Consider the following 20301-nt stretch of genomic DNA (forward strand, 5'->3'; position numbering starts at 1 on the left):
ATACCAGTGGTGCACGTAGTGAATCTCACAGTTCTAACTTGCCAACCGTGGGACCGTCAAGTGTTCAGCACTCAAACCGTAACAGAACCACAGTATCTGCTGGTAACATCAATTTTGCTGAATCATTTCACCACTTTTTTAGCCCATCCTTTGCAAGGCCACAGGAGACAAGAAGTCTGACACATAGTCAACGCCTAGAGACGATGGTACAGGAGTATCTCCAAGTAAACATTGAAGCCATGACTGTGTCACTGGACCCTTGCTCTTTTTGGGCTTCCAATCTGGATAAATGGCCGGAGCTAGCCACTTACGCCTTGGAGATCTTGTCATGCCCCGCAGCCAGCGTTCTGTCTGAACGTGTGTTCAGCGCTGCTGGTGGTGTGCTGACAGATAAGCGCACGCGGCTCTCCACTGATAATGTAGACAGACTCACGTTCATAAAGATGAACAAATCATGGATCCGAAACGACTTTTCTACCCCTTTGTCATCCTGGGGAGAGTAAAAGCTTGATGATTGGTTAAAATCACCCTACCAACCGTTTTAAGCTTTCAAATTACTAATCATGTTTATCTGTATCTTGGCTGGAAAATAATTTGGGCTTTGTAGCAGTGTGCAGCACTGATTCTATTAGGCCATCTATAATAAGCTCCACCAGATTTAAAATTACTAATCATGTTTATCTATATCTTGACTGGAAAATAATTTGGGCTTTGTAGCAGTGTACAGCACTGATTCTATTAGGCCATCTATAATAAGCTCCACCAGATTTAAAATTACTAATCATGTTTATCTGTATCTTGACTGGAAAATAATTTGGGCTTTGTAGCAGTGTGCAGCACTGATCCTATTAGGCCATCTATACTAAAGCTTCACCATATTTAAAATTAATAATAATTTTTAGCTGCATCTAGCCCGGAAAATAATTTTGGGGCTCCGAGATGCGCAAGACACATAAGTGCCTTCTTGCTGCACTACCTGCAGCATGACCCTCATATTGTCAGAATTCGAAGTAATCATGACTACTGGGTTGCCACACTCTTAGATCCCCCAAACTTTTCGATCAACCTTTTCATTTTAATAAAGACCAAAGAAATGGTCATTTTTGAAATTATAAGCATTAGCAGGTTGTTAGAAACTGAAATCAAACAGTTTTCAACTCAAAACTTTATTCTAGGTGATGTTACATTTTCACATAGGACCCCTTGTTCGAAAGGAGCTTCTGAACTCTCTCGTCCATTGAATTTGTCAGGTTTTGGATGGTTTCTGCTTCAATTGTTTTGCATGAGGACAGAATACCCTCCCAGAGCTGTTGCTTAGATGTGAACTGCCTCCCGCCATCATAGACACTCCTTTTAATGATGCTCCAAAGGTTCTGAATGGGGTAGAGGTCAGGGGAGCATGGGGGTCACACCATAAGTTTGTCCCCTTTTATGCCCATATCAGCCAGAGATGCAGATGTTTTATGTGCAGCATGAGATGGTGCATTATCATGCAAAAAAATGATCTTGCTGTGAAATACACGGTTCTTCTTCTTGAACCATGGCAGGAAGTGCTGTTTGAGAAAATCCACATACATTATGGAGTTCATCTTTAGCGCCTTCAGGGATCCTAAAGGGGCCGACAATCTCTCTCCCCATGATTCCAGCCCAAAACATTACTCCACCTCCTCCTTGTTGGCGCTGTAGCCGTGTTTGCGTGGGGTGTCCATCAACCAGCCATCCTCCACTCCATCCATCTGGACCATCGAGCGCTGCACGGCACTCATCCGTGAACAAAACAGTTTTGAAATCAGTCTTCATGTAATGTTTGGCCCACTGGAGCCGTTTCTGCTTGTGTGAAGTGGATAGAGGAGGTCGACAGGATGGCGTATGCACAGCTGCAAACCTCTGAAGGACCCTGCATCTTGTTGTTCGGGGGACGTTGGAGGCACCAGCAGCTTCAAAAACTTGTCTGCTGCTATGACCAGGCTTTTTTGCCGCTGCTCTTTCAACCTGACGTAATTGCCTGTAGGAAAGAGTCCTCAATTTGCCCTTATCAGCACCCACACGTGTGTACTGTGAATCAGCTACATACTTCTTGATTGCCAAGACACTTCATCCTGATCATCGCACAATGTTGATTGTAGTCATGCCTTGACCTAAACACTCCACAATTTGTTGCTTTTCAGCAGCCGACACATCCTTTTTCTTTCCCATTTTGGCAGAAAATGTAGGCTGCTTAATAATGTGAGAGAGCCTTCTTAAGTAGTCTTGCCTTTCATTGGACACACCTGCCAAACTAATTAGCACAGGTGTCTGCAATTGCTTACAGTGATATAAAGAGCCCTGACACACATCACCATCAATGAGTTTAACTGACAAACAAACAAATTCTTCCCTTATCACTCCTAAACACTTTTTGCATAATAATTTGGAACACAGTGTACATGTGCTTTTCCACAAAACACCAGTGGTTCACGTAGTGAATCTTACAGTTCTAACTTGCCAACCGTGGTCTGTATGGAGTTGTTCAATAAAGGACCCAAAATTAAGATAACATAGATGGGAGAGGTCTCTATGAATAGGAATTCCTAAGTATTTGATACCCTGTGAGGGCCAGGCAAAGGGAAAGTTGGACTGGATGGAATCCTATATGGATTTGGGGAGGGAGACATCGAGGGCCTCAGACTTCGCTGCATTGATTTTAAAATTTGACCATGTAACAAAGTGATCTATTTCAGCCATAACAGCATGGATGGATATATGTGATTGAGTGATATATACTAGGACATCATCAGCAAATAGAGAGCACTTGTACTCGGTGCCTCCTACCTCAATCCACCTAATATTGGGGTTATGGCGAATTGATGAGAGCAGGTGCTCCGTCACTAGGATGTATAAGAGAGGGGACAGAGAACATCCCTGCCTTGTCCCATTGGTGATTGTGAAAGGTGATGAAAATGTTCTGACGCGCCCCCTGGGCCTTGGGACACCCGGAGCCGGACCCTTTTTGGTGGATGCTGGTGGTTGTAGTCTCCGTGGCGGCGACCCGGTTCCGTGGCTCAGGGTGGTCAAACCAGTGGCGGAACTATTTATGTGGTTTTGATGTTTAAATGTCCGACTACGCCACCCGTGGATTGCGGTTAGAGTGAACCGCCTCTCCAGGGCAGACCGCTGAGGCTGGTGTTGTGGGTGCAGCAGAGCGTAGCATAACTCCCCACGGGAGGAGTATAGCCTCAGGGCAGTGTATGCGGAGGATGGGGGTGATGGTGCAGGGCAGCAGCAGTAACGACACGGAGTCAGTGATGCAGTCCAGGGCCTTTACTCAAAGTTCATATTATCCAGACCACGTCTGCAGGTAACGGCTGCCCACGTCGTACTGTGCTCACCAGGTGAGGGGCTCAGACAACTCCCAGATAACTTTGGAGCGCTTCACAGGACCCCCTTTGTGTGTCCTTTGTCTGGCCTTTCTTACCAACCCTTCTGTCCGGCTGCCTCGGGCCTCCTCTTGGTAAACTTGGCGCCAGTTTCCCTGACCCTATGTGGTGCCTTACTAGCGGGTGTAGCGAGGGGCTGCGCCACACAAAATGTCACAGCCTCCTGTTTCTAGCTGAGGGTCATTTCCTGCCTCCACTAGTTTCGGGGACCGGTCTCCCCCTTTGGCCTGACCCCTCCACGCAGGTGGATTCGGGCGTGCGGTGGCGACTCGCCCGTCCGCACCCCTGGGATCCCTTCGTTCCTCGTTCCTGGAGCCTTCTCCGCTCCTCTTCCTTCCTACTCCCTCTTCCAGGCCTGGGCCTCTGTTACTAGGCCCGCCTCCGGAGCAGAGCTCATGCAGAGCCCCTGCTCCCTGCCACTTCTGCTCAGACTTCTCTGCAGTGAACTAAGATGGTGCCCACCTTTTATACTCCCTTCTCAATGCACCCAGGAACTGCTTCCTCCCTGCTCCTGCACTACAGGGTTCCCCTTCCTCAGTGTTCCCTCCCCCCACTCCAGCCAGGGACAGGGACTGTCGTGCCCATCTCAGGGGCATATTGGTCGCCCTGCCCCACGGCAATGTGGTGTAATGCATGCAGGTGTTGGGTCCTGATCCACACTACATCCTTACCTGAGAGTGAGATATCACACCTCTGGGTGAGGTGCAATACCTCTGTAGCAACCGAGCCCTCAGGGTGCTACAGTTCCATTTATCTTCAGCCTAGGTGACATATTGCGATACAGGGCCGTGATTTTGGATATAAAAGAGTCCCCTAGACCCCTACCCCAAGCTTTTTAAGAGAATCCTATATGGCGTGCCAGGAGACTCTATGGAATGCTTTCTCAGCATCCAACCAGAGTATCTAATTACAAATTTTTAACTGCATCTAGCCCAGGAAATACTTTGTGCCTAGTAGCAGTGTCTGCTAGTCAGCGGATTATCCCGGCTGTTAAGCAAGCTACACCACCTGTAGTTTGGACACTTAATTTTTTCAAAGGAAATGCTTCGGGACCACGGGATACTCAGTGAAGAGCATCAGGAGGCACCCCAAGGCATAGGGGCTGGGACTGGCAGTAGGATGCCTTGCGGTGGACAGCCGAGCTCGATCCTTATAAAAGCTTTTTAACTGCAGCAGCTTTAGTGGACGCTACTGGAGCTGGAATTACGCGGCTGCTGGCATGAGACTTGCCCTCCAATAGATTCTTGTAAATGGATTTAAAGTGTATTCATTCAAATTAGAGAGACAATTTAAATTAAAAAGCTTAGAGCTGCCTCCACCACAGGGGGGCTCGCTCGACCCACCAGCGGACAGGCACCAGTATTGGGAGAGGGGGGCTGGCCATCAGGGTTCACCGCGGCTCTGGCACAAACCCGGCGAAGCGGAGGTGGCACGGGCAGGAGCGTACTGAACGTGTCGGCTTCTCACTTTTTGGATTTTAGAAGGGCATGACATGCCTATATCTGTGTCTCCCCCTCCTTTTACTCCTCCACCTCTTTTCTTTTCGCATGACTATATGTACTTGTTACTTTTCCATGTGTTAGTTGTGTCTTCTGAGCAGTTTGTCAGCTTTTGGACACCTTTGAAGGTGTTTTCTATGTGTTTCTATGTGTTTTTGTTTGCCTGCCATTGGTTTTAACGGTGTTCGAAGGTGTTCGACGAACAGTTCGACGAACAGTTCGGCGAACACACGGGTGTTCGACGAACCGAACCGAACTCGAACACTATGGGGGTGGCTCAACACTAGTGATGTTATGCAAGACCAGCTAATCAAAAGAAGAGCTGCAGATGCTGTGAGGTAGGAGGCGGCTCTGAGGGCTACCATCCATCGACCACTGATAACTGACATGGCCGCTTGACCCGGTCCTGAGTAACAATTCATACCAACTCTATTTACTGGAAACCTCTTTATATAGTCACTGTATTTTCAATAAACTTTGTATAAAGTGACTTTAAGAAACTTGGCAAAAGTTCTCTTTAGAGAGAAATAGGTTAGGAACTCTAGTGCTGCATATTAAAGGTAAAAATCCTAAAAGTCAATATTGATCCTTTAGAGGTGATTGCCACATGATGAGAGAGACACCATCCTCTTTGTCTATGAAGAGGCTATTTGCATATTTAAATTACTGGTGGGACATTAAATGGCCAATAAGTCTCCCTACGCCAACTTGGCACTGTCCATAAGGAGTAAATTTACCTCTTAGACAATGTATATTAAACTTTATTATACACTGGATATGAAAAGTTTGCACCACCCTGTAAAAATGCTAGGTTTCTGTCAAGGAGATAAATCATACCAAGAAGGATTATTTGAGAATTTTTTCCACCTGTAATGTAGCCCATAATCTCTGGAATTTAAAATTTCTTTCAAGTGGGAAAAGAAAATTAAAGAACTAACATTGTGTGGTTGCATAAATAAGCACACACTTAAATTAATTATTTGTTGAAGTTCTCTGTGAATGTTTGATAATATTCAGTTTTTATTGTATTGTATGGAGTCTATCAGAGTGGTACATATAGAATTCGCAATCTTTGCCCACTCTTCATTACAGTAGTGTTCAAAGTCTGTCAGATGGTGAGGGCATCTTCTGTGTACAGCGCCTTCCTCAGGTAACAAACTGATTTTCAATTGGATTCAGGTCTGAGCTCTGGCTAGGCCATCCTAAAACTTTGATCTTCTTCTGGCAAAGGCACTCTTTTGTTGAGTTGAAGGTATACTTAGGGTCATTGTCGTGAAGAAAGGTGACATTCCTCTTCATCTTCAGCTTTTTTGCAGAAACCTGAAGGTCTCAATGCAAAATTGACTGCTATTTGATACAGTTCATAATTCCTTTCACCTTGACTAAGGCTCCAGTTTCAGCTGCCCAAAAAAGTCACAGAAAATAATGCTGCTTCCACTATGCTTAACTGTGGGTATGGTGTTCTTTTAGTGAAGCACAGTGTTTGTTTGCGCCAAACATTTCTTTAGCAACCATGGACAAAAAAGTTCATCTTTGGTCTCATCAGACTATAACATGTTTCCCCACATGATTTTGGCAGAATTGATATTGTCTTTGGAAAAAACATAGCTAGGCTTGTTTTTCTTTGTAAGAAAAGGCTTCCATCTTGCCACTGTACCCCACATATGACATATGAGGAACACGGGATATTGTTTGTCACATACAGTACACAACCAGTGCTTTGCAGGACTTCCTGAAACTCCTTTAATGTTGCTGTAGGAATCTTGGACTAATTTTCATCAGTTTTTGAAGAACATTTAGTTCTAGATAACTCACTGTTCTTGATGACACCTTCAGAATATTCTATGGTGCATCTAATAACTGATAACTGTCAACAATTCTTTTTGCTGTGTTGTAAATTGCTTACAGACCATTTACTGTGAAAACAGCATGAAAATCCTTCTAGAACAGCTAAACTTTATATGGGGTTAATCATAATTACTGTAAATGATGTCAGCTGTATACTGACTACTATTTAACATTTTTGGAAATGTGATTGGCTAATTCTGAACACAACCACATTCCTAGTCATAACAGGGTGTTCACACTTATGCAGCTTCATTATTTTTAGTTTTGTTATTTTTCCACCTCAAAATGAATTTAGTTTGTTTCTCACTACATTTGTACAGAGTTGACTTTTAAGGGGGAAAAAGCTCTGAAATTATTCTTCTTGGTATGATTTTTTTTTACATGACAAAAACCTTGCATTTTTAACAGGGGTATGTAGACTTTTTATATCTACTGCCTATCTTATCAGGGATAGAAGCTTCTTTTTTCATTTATGAGCCCATTTTTATCATCTCGTTTGACTGCTGATGCTCATCTTCCAGGTTATACATCCTATTATACTCTGTGGGGAGAGGAGAGGGAAGGAGACGGAGGATAAAAGTGAAAAATTATTATTTTAAATTAATTTAAAGACAAACAAAAAATTCCCTCATTATTATATTTTCCATTATTATTTTGCCAGGACAAGAAATTATTTTTTGGTTTGATTACTGCCATCATTTATACTATCGGTGACAGGGTTTATTTGTGTGAAGAACTATAATAATGTCTCTTAATCATGACCGTATAACCATTGTTGTGCAAAACCAGATTCTTTCTTCATCGGTTCAACAATCTATGAGTGTAATAATGTTGGTAAAATATTGCTTTTTTCCCAGCGTACATTGTTGTCTTTCTTGGCGTAGACGAAAAATATTAAACTTTGAAAATTACATTTTACTTTCAAATAGGGAAATGCATTTTTCATGAAATGTCTGATAGTGTTAGAGCAAAACTGTTTAAAAATCCGAATCAGCAGCCTCTCGTCTTCCTTCAGTTCATTTCTTCCTGACCCTTGTTTACTTCTTCCTCTCTTTCAGGTCGATTTGCAATGTTGGCAAACAATAATCTTCAGATTATGAACATCAGTAAAAGAGATGAAGGCATTTACAGATGTGAGGGGCGAGTCGAGGTTAGAGGAGAAATTGATTTCCGAGATATCTTTGTCATTGTGAATGGTGAGAAATAATTGTTCCATAATATTATTATAATTGTGTTCTTGCGACTCTCTGCCTATAATGTCAACAGGGGATTTTCATTTATTAGGCAACTGAAATCTTGACTAATACAATGAAGAAGGTAAGAAAGGTTTAAATCGGTTGTCCATAGAGATGGGCGGATCAGGAAAAATTTGATATTGCCAGTTTGTGCGGATTTTCCCGGGAAATCCAATTTGCAAAGAAGTTATTCTCCACTATTTGAATGTCTGAATATTATGCTCTTGAGACCCCAGAGCAGAGGTAGACAATTAATTTTCCCGAGGATCTACATGAGAGACCATGACTGTTGTCGAAGGCCGAACCAATAGATTTAAGTTAATTATGCTCAATATTAATATTAACATATAAATTATAATTATGAATTGATATTAATATTAATTGTATCACTTAATAATTAAGAATTAATTAATAATTAAGAATAGTTAAGAATTAAGTATGCTGACACCTCCTATATACCCTATGAGTCCACACACAGCACCCCTTTAAAGAGTATGAGACCCCATGTAGCACTTCCTATATACATTATGATACCACACACAGCCATATATACAGTAGGAACCCACACACAGCCCCCTATATACAGTATGAGCCCACACACAGCACCTCCTAGATACATTATGAGCCCACATACAGCCCCCTATATACAGTAAGAACCCACACACTGCCCCTATATACTTTATGAACCCACATAAAGCCCCCCTATATGGAGTAGGAACCAACACACAGCCCCCTATATACAATATGAACCCACAAATGTGCCCCTATATACAGCATTAGCCCCACACAGCCCCCTATATACAGTATAAGTTCACAGACAGCCCACCCCTATGTACAGCTTTGAGATCTCCCATACTCAGTATGAGCCCACACACATTCGCTCTATATACAGTTTGAGCCCCTACATAGCCCCCTATATACAGTATGAGTCCTCACAAAGCCCTCCTATATACAGACAAACACACATCTCACCGACATTCATATATGAGTAGGGGAGGGGATGGTGGCCGTATTGTCCAAACCATGGGCCAGTGTTATCAGCCCTTCAGCAGTCTCAGTCCACAGACCGGACCGGAACAGCCAGAGGGCTAAATCTGGCCAGTTGGCGGCACATAGCCCTGGTCTGCCCCAGACTGTTGTATATGTAAGATGTAAAACATAAAAAAACACTTATACTCACCCTACTGCTCACCTTACCTATACAGCCATTTTTGTAAACCGTAAAAGGCTATTAGATTGTGGAAATTTTTAAAAAAAATCCTTACGCTCACCTCTCCAGCCCCTCACCATCATCCACCCAGTTGTCACCACATTTTCAGATTACTGGCGCTCTCATGGAAATCTCTAGGCCTCTCACTCTCTGTTGGGATTTCCAGCTTTGATGAGTCCCAGGAGAGTTCTCCACATGTGCACGTAAGGTCACAACGCATGCCGTAACGTATTGATGCTGGGGATTTTAGTGCTAGTGGCGGTGATATGAAGATGTGGTGAGGACTGGATGTGTGACATAGAGGGGCCAGAGAGGTTAGATTTTTATTTTTCCACATTTTGATGGCCTTTTATGGTTCAGAAAAATGAAGGCCATCGTTTCTTGCTGAATCCACACAAAACAAAATTAGAAAAATTTTCGCATTTTGGAAAAAATGAATTTTTTCAAAATTCGAGAATTTAATTTTACTCAAATTTATTGGCTCATCTCTAGTTGTCCAGGAAATATTTATAACCTTTTCTTAAAAAAGATTATTAATACCAGATCATTGGCGGTCCAACACTTGAAATCCCTACTGATCATCTTATTCTCAGTTCTGTGTCCACTGTGGAAATTCCCAGTGCACAGAACCGGAACACCAGCGCACCATACACAGGGTAGTGGTCAGTCTGGAGAACTGCAGAATTAATTAGGAGCTTTCTCTTATTTAGTAAAACACGTTAGGAGTCTTTTTGTGTGTGTCACACATTTGAGTGGGTCCCTTAGCATGTTTACAACTACGGAGGTGAAACCAGCATTATCTGCATGTTATCAACAAACACAAGTCTCCATTATGCTGCCATCAGCAATTCAGAGCCTTTTGCTGTTCTATTTCTTACTATAATAATCTCTCAAAAATATTATCACACAAACAGCATGTTTGAATATGCCAAAAAATATGCCCAAAAATAGTAGACAGTGCCAAACAATGCCCACATGGTAGTAATGCAGAACATAGCAAAAGTGCTAAATTTTGTGCCCCTCTCACAGTTGTAGTGCTTTTCTTAGTTCCCCCAAATCGTACCAGTCTCACACAGTAATAATGCCCACCATAACACAATTTACAAATTAAAGTGCTTGCATGTGTGATGTCTAAAAAACAATAAAGCACCGTGTGCTCCTTTGAAGGGTATGATTCTCCAATTGTCCCCTTATAATGTAATAAAACCTCAAGCGCCCATATATGAAGTAATAATGCCCCTATTGCCCCTTTCAAAGCAATAATGTTCCTTGAGTGCCCCCTTACAAAGTAATAATGACCCGTACATGCTGTATATAAGCAATATTGTCTCTTGAGTGCCCCAAAAAGTAATAAAGCCCTGAGTGCCCCATAACATCTAACATTGTCCAAATAACCCCTTAACACATAATGGAGCTCTCAAAGTGTCCCTCAAAAAGTTATTATACCCCCTAATGTCTACATTCACAAGTAATAATGTCACTGAGTGACCCACAAATAATAATAATGTATCCTTACTGATTCCTCCTCCTAAAAGGGGATTAATGCCCCAAGTGCTCCAAAAAAGGAATAGAGTCTCAAATGTTCCTGAAAGGCTAAAATGGCTGCTTAAAAGGATTATTCTTCATGGAATAATCTTGCCAACCGGCAACATAACTCTGATGTCCTGTGCTTGCCCCCATTGGTCTGTATGGCACAAGCCTAAATTGACTTGACCTACAGAATGGAGAGTGGTAGAGGCTTGAGTCCATGGATTCCTGCTATACCACATGTTTTAACTGCATCAGCGTCCTTACGATCAGTGCTCTGCAATTAATAACCTTATTGGACAAGACAGATTAAAACTCTGCTCATTCTAGAGTTTGCAGTGCGGCGGGTGGTGGCACTCCATGATTGACAGCCACCCCTGTATGAGCATGTGCACATAGATAGCAGCTTCTAGATAGGTCCACCACTAATCTCCTAAGGCTAGAATGAAATGCAAAAGAAATTAGACATATAGCATGCAATCAAAATTATTCAGACTTTGCAACGTGAATTGAGATCTTTTCTTCAAACGTGTCTAGGATGCAAATGTCTGACCCTAGTTTAGGATCATTCAGTGCATTTCTCCATAATGTGTTGGACTGAAAAATAGGTAAGTAGGTGACTGAGTGAAAACTAGCAGCGTAGACTAACAAAATAAAAAAATGTCATCATTAGGCTATGTGCCCACGATGCAGAAATGAAGCAGAAACGCTTGTGGATTTTACAAGTGTTTTTGACGCATTTTTGCCGCATTTTTACTTGCGGATTTGCCATGCGTTTTTCTAGTGCATTGGGACCTCAAATCTGCATGCAGAAACGTACAAATAATGGACATGCTGCGGATTTTTGAGCGCATCAAAAACGCTGCGGAAAAATCCGCAGCATATGCATTGAAATTGCGGATTCTCATTGGGGACCATGGGGGACGGATTACCAAGCGTTTCACAAGCGTTTACGCTGCAGAAATTCCGCAGCATATACGCTTGTAAAACGCTACGTGGGCACATACCCTTAGGCTCAAAGTATTGGGAAGAAACTGACATCATAGTGATTGACATGTTGAAGATTCAGTTCTTTCTATGACAATTACAGAAATGTGCACTTCATTTTACTATAGAATTTAATACAAGTTCTCAGAAATTACAGAGTTGGTACATAAAATGAACCATGAGCATCCTCTGCTATACCACACAACTAACAGAAAAATCAATGGCCAAGTGATTGGATAATGTTGCGAATTCTGGTAATTAGTTAAGTAGACTGATGCTTTACGATTTCATAACTGTGAAAATTGCAATGAATTGTGTTGTTGAACTTTATTTTCAGAATTAATTAGTCTTTCAGTAATCGCAATGGACTCAAGTGTTAAATAATGTAATTATAAGGCTGAATAAAATATTTCCTAATTAAATTATATTTATTATAACATTATTATTAGCTGAATGCAGAACTAAATCCAAATCCAAAATTATTAATGGTTGTTTACTGTTCTTCAGGTTTGACCTGTAGTTCATAGTTATCATTCTGTACTGTATCTTATAAACGAAAGATGAAGCATTCACAGGGGTATAAACTTAGGACGTGTAGAGTTAGCAGTTGAACTCAGTATGTGATCCCTAAAGAATCCAATTGGTCTGCCAGCTAGAAAAGGAACCCACTGAATTATATCTCGCACATGGTAGGTGGGAGCCTTGGAACATATTTCACATAGATCCCAGAAACTAGAACAAATGTCTCTGATATTCATAATTCTACTGAGCATCTTTGTGAAATTAACATCTATAATATAACGCTGCAAGCTTCCCTCTGTCTGAAGCATCTACAGACTGCGCATGCGCAACGCGCAGTCTGGCTCCAGACAGAAGAACGCATGGAGCCGCTACAGGTAAGAGGAGTGTATGGCTCCGGAGATCGCGGTATGCGTAGACACTGAACGCATACCGCTATCTCCGGCACCATACTTACCTGACCGGGATGAGTGTTGCAGCGGCGCCTCTCGTCTCGCCGGAGACCGGGGCAAGAGTGAAGGTGTCGGAATCGGCGCATGTGCATAGCAGTGTGTCTTCAAAAAAAATGGCGTCACACTCCTCCCCCTGGGCTCTGGCAGAACAGGACACTGCAGTGCTGGAGCACAGGGAAGAAAGTTGAGTATAAGCATTTGTTTTTTGTATGTTTGCAGCATGAATTGGATGAGGGGGCCACACATACCTGGATTGGGGGATGAGGGGGCTACACATACCTGGATTGGGGGATGAGGGGGCTACACATACCAGGATTGGGAGATGAGGGGTACCATACATACTAGGATAGGAATATGTGATGCCATGCATACCAGGATTTGGATGAGGGCTACTGTTAGGTGTTTACTGGATTTGAAATGGGTTCAGAACCATCAATGGATTCTGTGGTCTCCCATCCCAGTCCAGCCAGGGCTGATGCTGCTCAGCATCGTTGTCAGTCCCAATGCCTAGCTGGTGCACGAGATGTACAAGTTGTCTCTTGGGTCTTTGTTCCTAGCAACATGAAGCGTAGGTTGAAGAGGGAAACAGGGCTGCTACAGCCTAAGTCCAGGATCCATGGCACTGAGCATGCCCGTGACATGGCGGACCGTGATTGGTGGTTTGGGAGTCAGCTGATCCGGTGACCTGGCACCGCCTGATTGGTCGCGGGTGATCTCACCAATGGTGCGACGGTGGGCAGGGCTTAATCTTTAAATAGCCCGCCCACAAACATGGTGGCGCGCACTGATCATTGAGCAGTGATAGTGTTGTGTGGACGCTTGGTCCTTTGGGCTCCACGTGTGCTTTAGCTTGATTCAGGCAGGTTTAGCGGGGGATAGGCAGCCTTAGATGGAGGGAGGCAGGTAGCTTCATCTGACAGTCTTGCTCCGACAAAGGGATCGCCACACACCCCGAGCAGTCTGCAGACGCCATATTCCTGGCACCGCCTGTAAGCCACGTGGAGAGATACTCCTCTGTCTGGTAGCACACCGGCTGGGAGTGCTTATATGCCGGCATGTATCACACATGCATCCTAGCGCCTGCTGTGTACTCCCTGTGCAGTGACAGGGCTACAGATACATTATTTATCGCACATCTCTCGTGCAGTTAATGGAGATAGTGCGAATCCCTATTCCCGTTCCGGTATGCAGTAACACGGAAGGGATTGTTATTTAAGTTGGTTGTATTACCTTCTCACCCGGAAGGTGTTCGGCCGCAGTCCACCAGGCTGCATCGTGGACCCTGGGTTCAGTTGCTTTCCATTATTTAATAAAGTTGTTTGCAACCGCCCCCCTAACAATATCAGAGCGCCAGGGTCTTCCCGAACATGGCTGACAACCAGCAACTGCAGCGCTATATACAGCAACTTGAGGCCAGACTTAGGACTCTGGAACAAGCTGCCCCGATCGCTGATATCACTGCATTAGCTACCCAGGCAGCTTCTCAAGCAGCCAATCTGGTAAACTCGGCTGCGGTAAATGCTGCGGCAGCTGCAACCGCCCCATTACCCCGATTTGCTCTTCCGGAAAAATTTTCTGGTGACAGCAAATCCTGCAGAGGTTTTATTAATTTGTGCTCGATTCAGTTGGAGATGATGGAGGCATGGTTCCCCTCCGAAAGGGCCAAAGTGGGTTTTGTCATTTCATTACTTTCTCACAGGGCCTTGGAGTGGGCTACACCCCTGTGGGAGCGGAGTGACCCGGTAGTGGCTAATGCGGGTCTCTTCCTTACAGCCCTAAAAAATGTCTTCCTAGGTCCTCAGGTCACGCATGATACGGCTCTTAAGCTTCTTGCGTTGGTCCAGGGTTCGGCCACCGCCAGCCACTATGCCATCCTGTTCAGAACCTTAGCGGCTGAATAGGATTGGTCTGAGCGGTCATTAATCCCAGTGTTCTAAGAAGGGTCTGGCTGGGCATATTAAAAATGCTCTATCTACCAGAGAGATTCCAACCTCCCTGGAGGAGTTAATCTCTCTCGCTAACCGAATAGATTTGCGTCTTGCGGAACACAAGTGAGAGCTGGAGGTCCCCAGACCTCAGTGTCAGTTGGCACCATCCTTCTCTAGACCCATTTCCAAACCCGCGACACCCGACCCAGAGCCTGAGGCTATGGATATATCCCGGACTGAGTCTAGCCCCTCTCGTTCTGGACCTGCACATCTCTTGGAGTACCCCGTTAATAAGGGTTCAAAGCAGTCGGGAAAAGAAGTGTGTCTAACCACCGTTGGAGGAGGTGTGTTAGATTCTGGGGCTTCTTCCTCCCAATTATTGTATAAGGTGACATTGTTCTTCGGAGCAACCATGGTGACTGCCAAGGCGTGAGTGGATTCTGGCGCCGATGGCAATTTTTTGTCATCTACGTTTGCCCAGAAGCACGCCATCCCTATAGAGTTACTGCCAAGACCAATGAACAATAGGGTAGTCAACGGTTCACTCCTGGACACGCAAATCACCCACCAGTCGATTCCCCTCCCCATGTAATTTCCTCAGGGTCACCGGGAGGTAATCTCCTTTCTTATTATTCCCAGTGGATTAGATGAGGTGTTATTGGGTCTTCCATGGTTACGTTGTCACACTCCACACATTGACTGGAATACGAGGAGAATTTCTTACTGGGAGGAGAATTGTGTGTCTCAGTGTATGGATACAGTTAACCGGAGGGTAGTCTCTGACCCTTCTACCAATGTGGCCCCCGGCACAGATCCTCTGTCTGTCCCCGAGACCCAGATCTTGTCAGATTATGTCAAAGAGAACCCTCGGGTAGACCTTTTGTCCCAGTCCATGGATACGGCTGAGTACGATGACGAGCCCAGGCTCACCGTTCCTTCGGGAAGTATACGGAGGGTGGCTCCAGTGTCCTTAAACCAGGATCCTTCGGGGAGGATGTTCTTTCCCCCTAATCTACAAAATGAGGTGCTCTCCTGGGCACATGCCCCTAAGATTGGAGCTCATATTCATGCTCTCCTGCTTGTTGAGGAAAATGAGCATTGAGTGGAGGGGGATGATGTTAGGCATCAGGTGTTTGCTGGATTTCAAATAGGTTCAGAAACATCAGTGGATTCTGTGGTCTCCCATTCTGGTCCAGCCAGGGCTGATGCTGCTCAGCATCATCGTCAGTCCCTAGCTGGTGCACGATATGTACAAGTTGTCTCTCAGGTCTTAGTTCCTAGCAACATGAAGCATAGGTTGCAGAGGGAAACAGGGCTGCTACAGCCTAAGTCCAGGATTCACGGCACTGAGCATGCCCGTGACATGGCGGACCGTGATAGGTGGTTTGGCAGTCAGCAGATCCAGTGACCTGGCACCGCCTGATTGGTCGCGGGTGATGTCACCAATAATGCGATGGTGGGCAGGGCTTAATATTTAAATAGCCCACCCACAAACATGGCGGCGCGCTCTGATCATTGAGCAGTGATGGTGTTGTGTGGACACTTGGTCGTTTGGGCTCCACGTGTGCTTTAGCTTGATTCAGGCAGTTTTAGCGGGGGATAGGCAGCCTTAGATGGAGGGAGGCAGGTAGCTTCGTCTGACAGTCTGGCTCCGACAAAGGGGTCGCCATACACCCTGAGCAGTCTGCAGACGCCGTATTCCCGGCACCGCCTGTAAGCCACATGGAGAGATACTCCTAAGTCCGGTAGCACGCCGGCTGGGAGTACTTATACACCGGCGTGTATCACACACGCATCCTAGCGCCTGCTGTGTAGTCCCTGTGCAGTGACAGGGCTACAGATACATTATTTATCGCACATCTCTCGTGCAGTTAACGGAGATAGTGCGAATCCCTATTCCCGTTCCGGTGTGCAGTAACACGGAAGGGATTGTTATTTAAGTTGGTTGTTTTACCTTCTCACCCGTAAGGAGTTCGGCCGCAGTCCACCAGGCTGCATCGCGGACCCCGGGTTCGGTTGCTTTCCATTATTTAACACTAGAACTACTGATGGAGTCATTTTGACTCCTTTCGTTTTTTATTTCTCTTCTGTGACTACATTTTTCAGAATTCCGGCTTGAAACTCGGTGACTTTTCCTCAAATATGATGTGAAAAAAGATTTTGTGAGAATAAATAATTTTGGTGAAAAATTTGCGCGTTTTTTTCAAAATTTACCAAGAACTACTGAAGGGAGTCATTTTGACTCCCTACTATATTTTGAGGTCCTTTTGTCACTAAATGTTGCTATAAAGTTTTGTGCATAATTTTTTCACTCTGTCTTATTTACCCAGATGTTCATATAGATGTAGTTCAATTTACATGTCAACTTTTCACATTTTCCTTGTGTTTTACCTGCTTGTATTACTGTGTAATGCTGAACAAACTCTATCTGATGAGGAGCTAGATGCATTCATTGCGATATTCTATGCTCGTGGAATATCTGGCACGAACCGTCACTCGATTAGCAGTATTTGGTGTAATGACTGGGGAATACCGTTTTGCAAAGCGACAATGTCTAGGGACCGCTTTGTTGAAATTATGAGGTTTCTCAGATTTGATGAGAAATCTACTCGATCGGAGACACTGCAAACGGACAAGTTTGCTCTATTTTCTACTGTGTGGGACAGGTTTATTGAAAATTGTATTGCGTGTTACAAACCTGGCCCATACATAACGGTGGATGAGCAAATTTTCCCAAGCAAAACTAGGTGTCCATTCACGCAGTACATGCCTTCCAAACCAGATAAATATGGCCACAAATATTGACTAGCTGTTGATAAGAGGAGCAAATATCTGGCAAATGGCTTCCCTTATCTAGGCAAAGATGACACACGCCGTGCTGAGGACCGTTTAGCTGACCATGTGGTAATGAAGTTATTGGACCCGTTTTTGAAAAAAGGTCGCAATGTTACAACCGATAATTATTTTACTTCAGTAAAATTAGCTAAACAGCTAAAAAGCAAAGGAACAACCATCGTGGGAACACTGAACAAGATAAGGCGAGAAGTGCCTAAAGAAATAAAATCCATGAAAGAGGAATTGTACAACACTAAAGTGTTTAGAAATGAAGACAATTTTACACTTACAGTATATCAAGGAAAGCCCAACAAAAATGTTGTCATTTTGAGTTCCGTCCATCCAGATGTTGTTGTTGCGTCTGATTCCGCTAAAAAAACTCCAGAAACGGTAAAGTTTTACAATGAAACAAAATATGGAGTAGATGTAGTGGATCAGATGGCACGAAAATATACCACACGAACATGCACAAGGAGATGGCCTGTTCATGCATTTGAAAATGCCTTAGACTTTGCGGGTATAAATGCATGGATAATATTCAAGGAGATTACCCACCAAAAAATGTCACGCAAGGCATTTTTGCAAACGCTTGTGAGAGAGTTGAGTGGTCCTTATGTCACAGATAGGGAAAAGGGTTCCACGTCCCAAGTTTCTACATGCTCAGAAGTGATGGTTCAAACAAAATTTTGCCAGATCAAAGAAAAGTGCAAGAAAAATAGATCTGTCGGAAATTGTAAGACTTGTGGTAAGTCTTTGTGTGGGCAATGTACTGCCATAAATCAAAGGCAATGCCTAAAATACGAAACACCAAATGTTTAGAAGGTGAATTCTGCGCCATATTTTCATTTTTATGCTCCTCCACCTACATTTTCTCTGCTTTTTGTTCTTCAGTTGTTGTTTATATGTGTGCACTTGAATAAAAAAAAATGTTTGAAAAACGTCTATTATAATTATTGTTATTTTCTGTAGAAAAATAAGAAGAGCAGAAAAAAAACAATCAAAAGCATTACTGTTGGATCTCACAATAATAATACATTACAAAAAATATAATTATTAATAAATAACCACAAATGAAACTCTAAAAATAAACGAAAACAAGCAAGGAGTCAAAATGACTCCTTTCAGTAGTTCTAGGCGGGGTCACGAGTCCAGTAGTCCTAGTGTTAATAAAGATGTTTGCAACCGTCCCCCTAACAGGTACCATGTATATCACGAAGATGGATTGCGTGCCATGCATACCAGGATAGGGATGAAGGGTACCATGCATACCAGGATAGGGATGAGGGATGGGGTATCATGCATACCTGGATTGGGTATGAGGGAGCCATGCATACCAGGATGAGGGGCGCCATGCATGCCAGGATTGGGGATGAGGGGTGCCATGCATTCCAGGATTGGGGGTGAGGGGTGCCTTGCATACAGGATTGGGGGTGAGGGGTGCCATGCATGCCAGGATTGGGGATGAGGGGTGCTATGCATACCAGGATTGGGGATGAGGGGTGCCATGCATACCTGGATCGGGGGTGAGGCGTGCCTCATCCAGTATAGGGATGAGGACAGCACATAACAGGATGGAGAAACAGAACTAGGGAGCACAAATACCAGGATGGGGGCAGCACAAATACCAGGATGGGGACAAAACATATCAGCATGGGAAACCATATACCAATAAAAATGCTCGTCACCCAGGTGTAGAACGGGCTCAATAGCTAGTTATATGTAACACATTTGACTCACTAATCAATGGGGTGGGCCATTTATATGGATACACCTAATTTAAATGTGAATGGTTGGTGATATCAACTTCCTGTTTGTGGCACATTAGTATATGGGAGGGGAAAAACTTTTCCAGATGGGTGGTGACCATGGTGGCCATTTTGAAGTTGGCCATTTTGGATCCAACTTTATTTTTTTTCAATGGGAAGAGGGTCATGTGACACATCCAACTTATTGAGAATTTCATAAGAAAAACAATAGTGTGCTTGGTTTTAACAACTTTATTCTTTCCTGAGTTTTTTACAAGTTTATGACCACTTTTAAAATGTGTTCAAAGTGCTGCCCATTGGGTTGGATTGCCAATGCAACCCTCTTCTCCCACTCTTGACACACTGATAGCAACACCGCAGAAGAAATGCTAGCACAGGCTTCCAGTATCCGTTGTTTCAGATGCTGCACATCTCGTATCTTCACAGCATAGACAATTGCCTTCAGATGACCCCAAAGATAAGGGGGTCAGATCGGGAGACCTTGGTGACCATTCAACTGGCCTACGACGACCAATCCACTTTCCCGGAAACTGTTCATGTAGGAATGCTCAGACCTGACACCCATAATGTGGTGGTGCACCATCTTGTTGGAAAAACTCAGGGAACGTGCCATCTTCAGTGCATAACGGGGCAACACATCATCATGTAGCAATTTCAGATATCCAGTGGCATTGAGGTTTCCATTGATGAAGTATGGCCCCACTAACTTTGTACCCCATATGCCACACCATACCATCAAGATACGAGATGTGCAGCATCAAACGATCTGCCCAGCTCTAGTAATTATAATTTGCCCTTTGAGTTTATAATTATTTCCTGCTTTTTGCTGAAATGCAACATAAAATTTAAAAAAAAAAAAAAAAAAATGTATTACCCTAGTCCTAACCGTATCCATATCTATAATGCTACCCTTATCTAATACCCTAGTCCTGACTCTAGCTAGGGTTAAATAAAAAATCATGGAAAAACTTTAAGATTTTTATAACGCTTTTTGTTTTTCTAACATTTGTAAAGCTTCCCCAGCAGGTCTCTATCTTTCTTTCCACAAAAGTACAGGTGAAAGGAGATGTTTTTAACGC

The 20301-nt window shown here is 43.8% G+C and overlaps 1 protein-coding gene across 2 annotated transcripts in view; it reads left to right on the forward strand.

The window, feature by feature from the left end:
- The window catches only part of NCAM2 (neural cell adhesion molecule 2), a 578411-nt gene that overhangs the window by 319043 nt on the left and 239067 nt on the right, over positions 1-20301 (forward strand). For both annotated transcript variants that reach the window (XM_073668266.1, XM_073668267.1), the window contains exon 5: positions 7822-7959. In XM_073668266.1, coding sequence (XP_073524367.1) covers positions 7822-7959 — 138 coding nt within the window. The remainder of the gene's footprint in view (positions 1-7821; positions 7960-20301) is intronic.

This window comes from Phyllobates terribilis, unplaced genomic scaffold, assembly GCF_046119375.1.
Source record: "Phyllobates terribilis strain yellow unplaced genomic scaffold, ASM4611937v1 Scaffold_2__4_contigs__length_985480577, whole genome shotgun sequence".
NCBI classification, from domain to species: Eukaryota; Metazoa; Chordata; class Amphibia; order Anura; family Dendrobatidae; genus Phyllobates; species Phyllobates terribilis.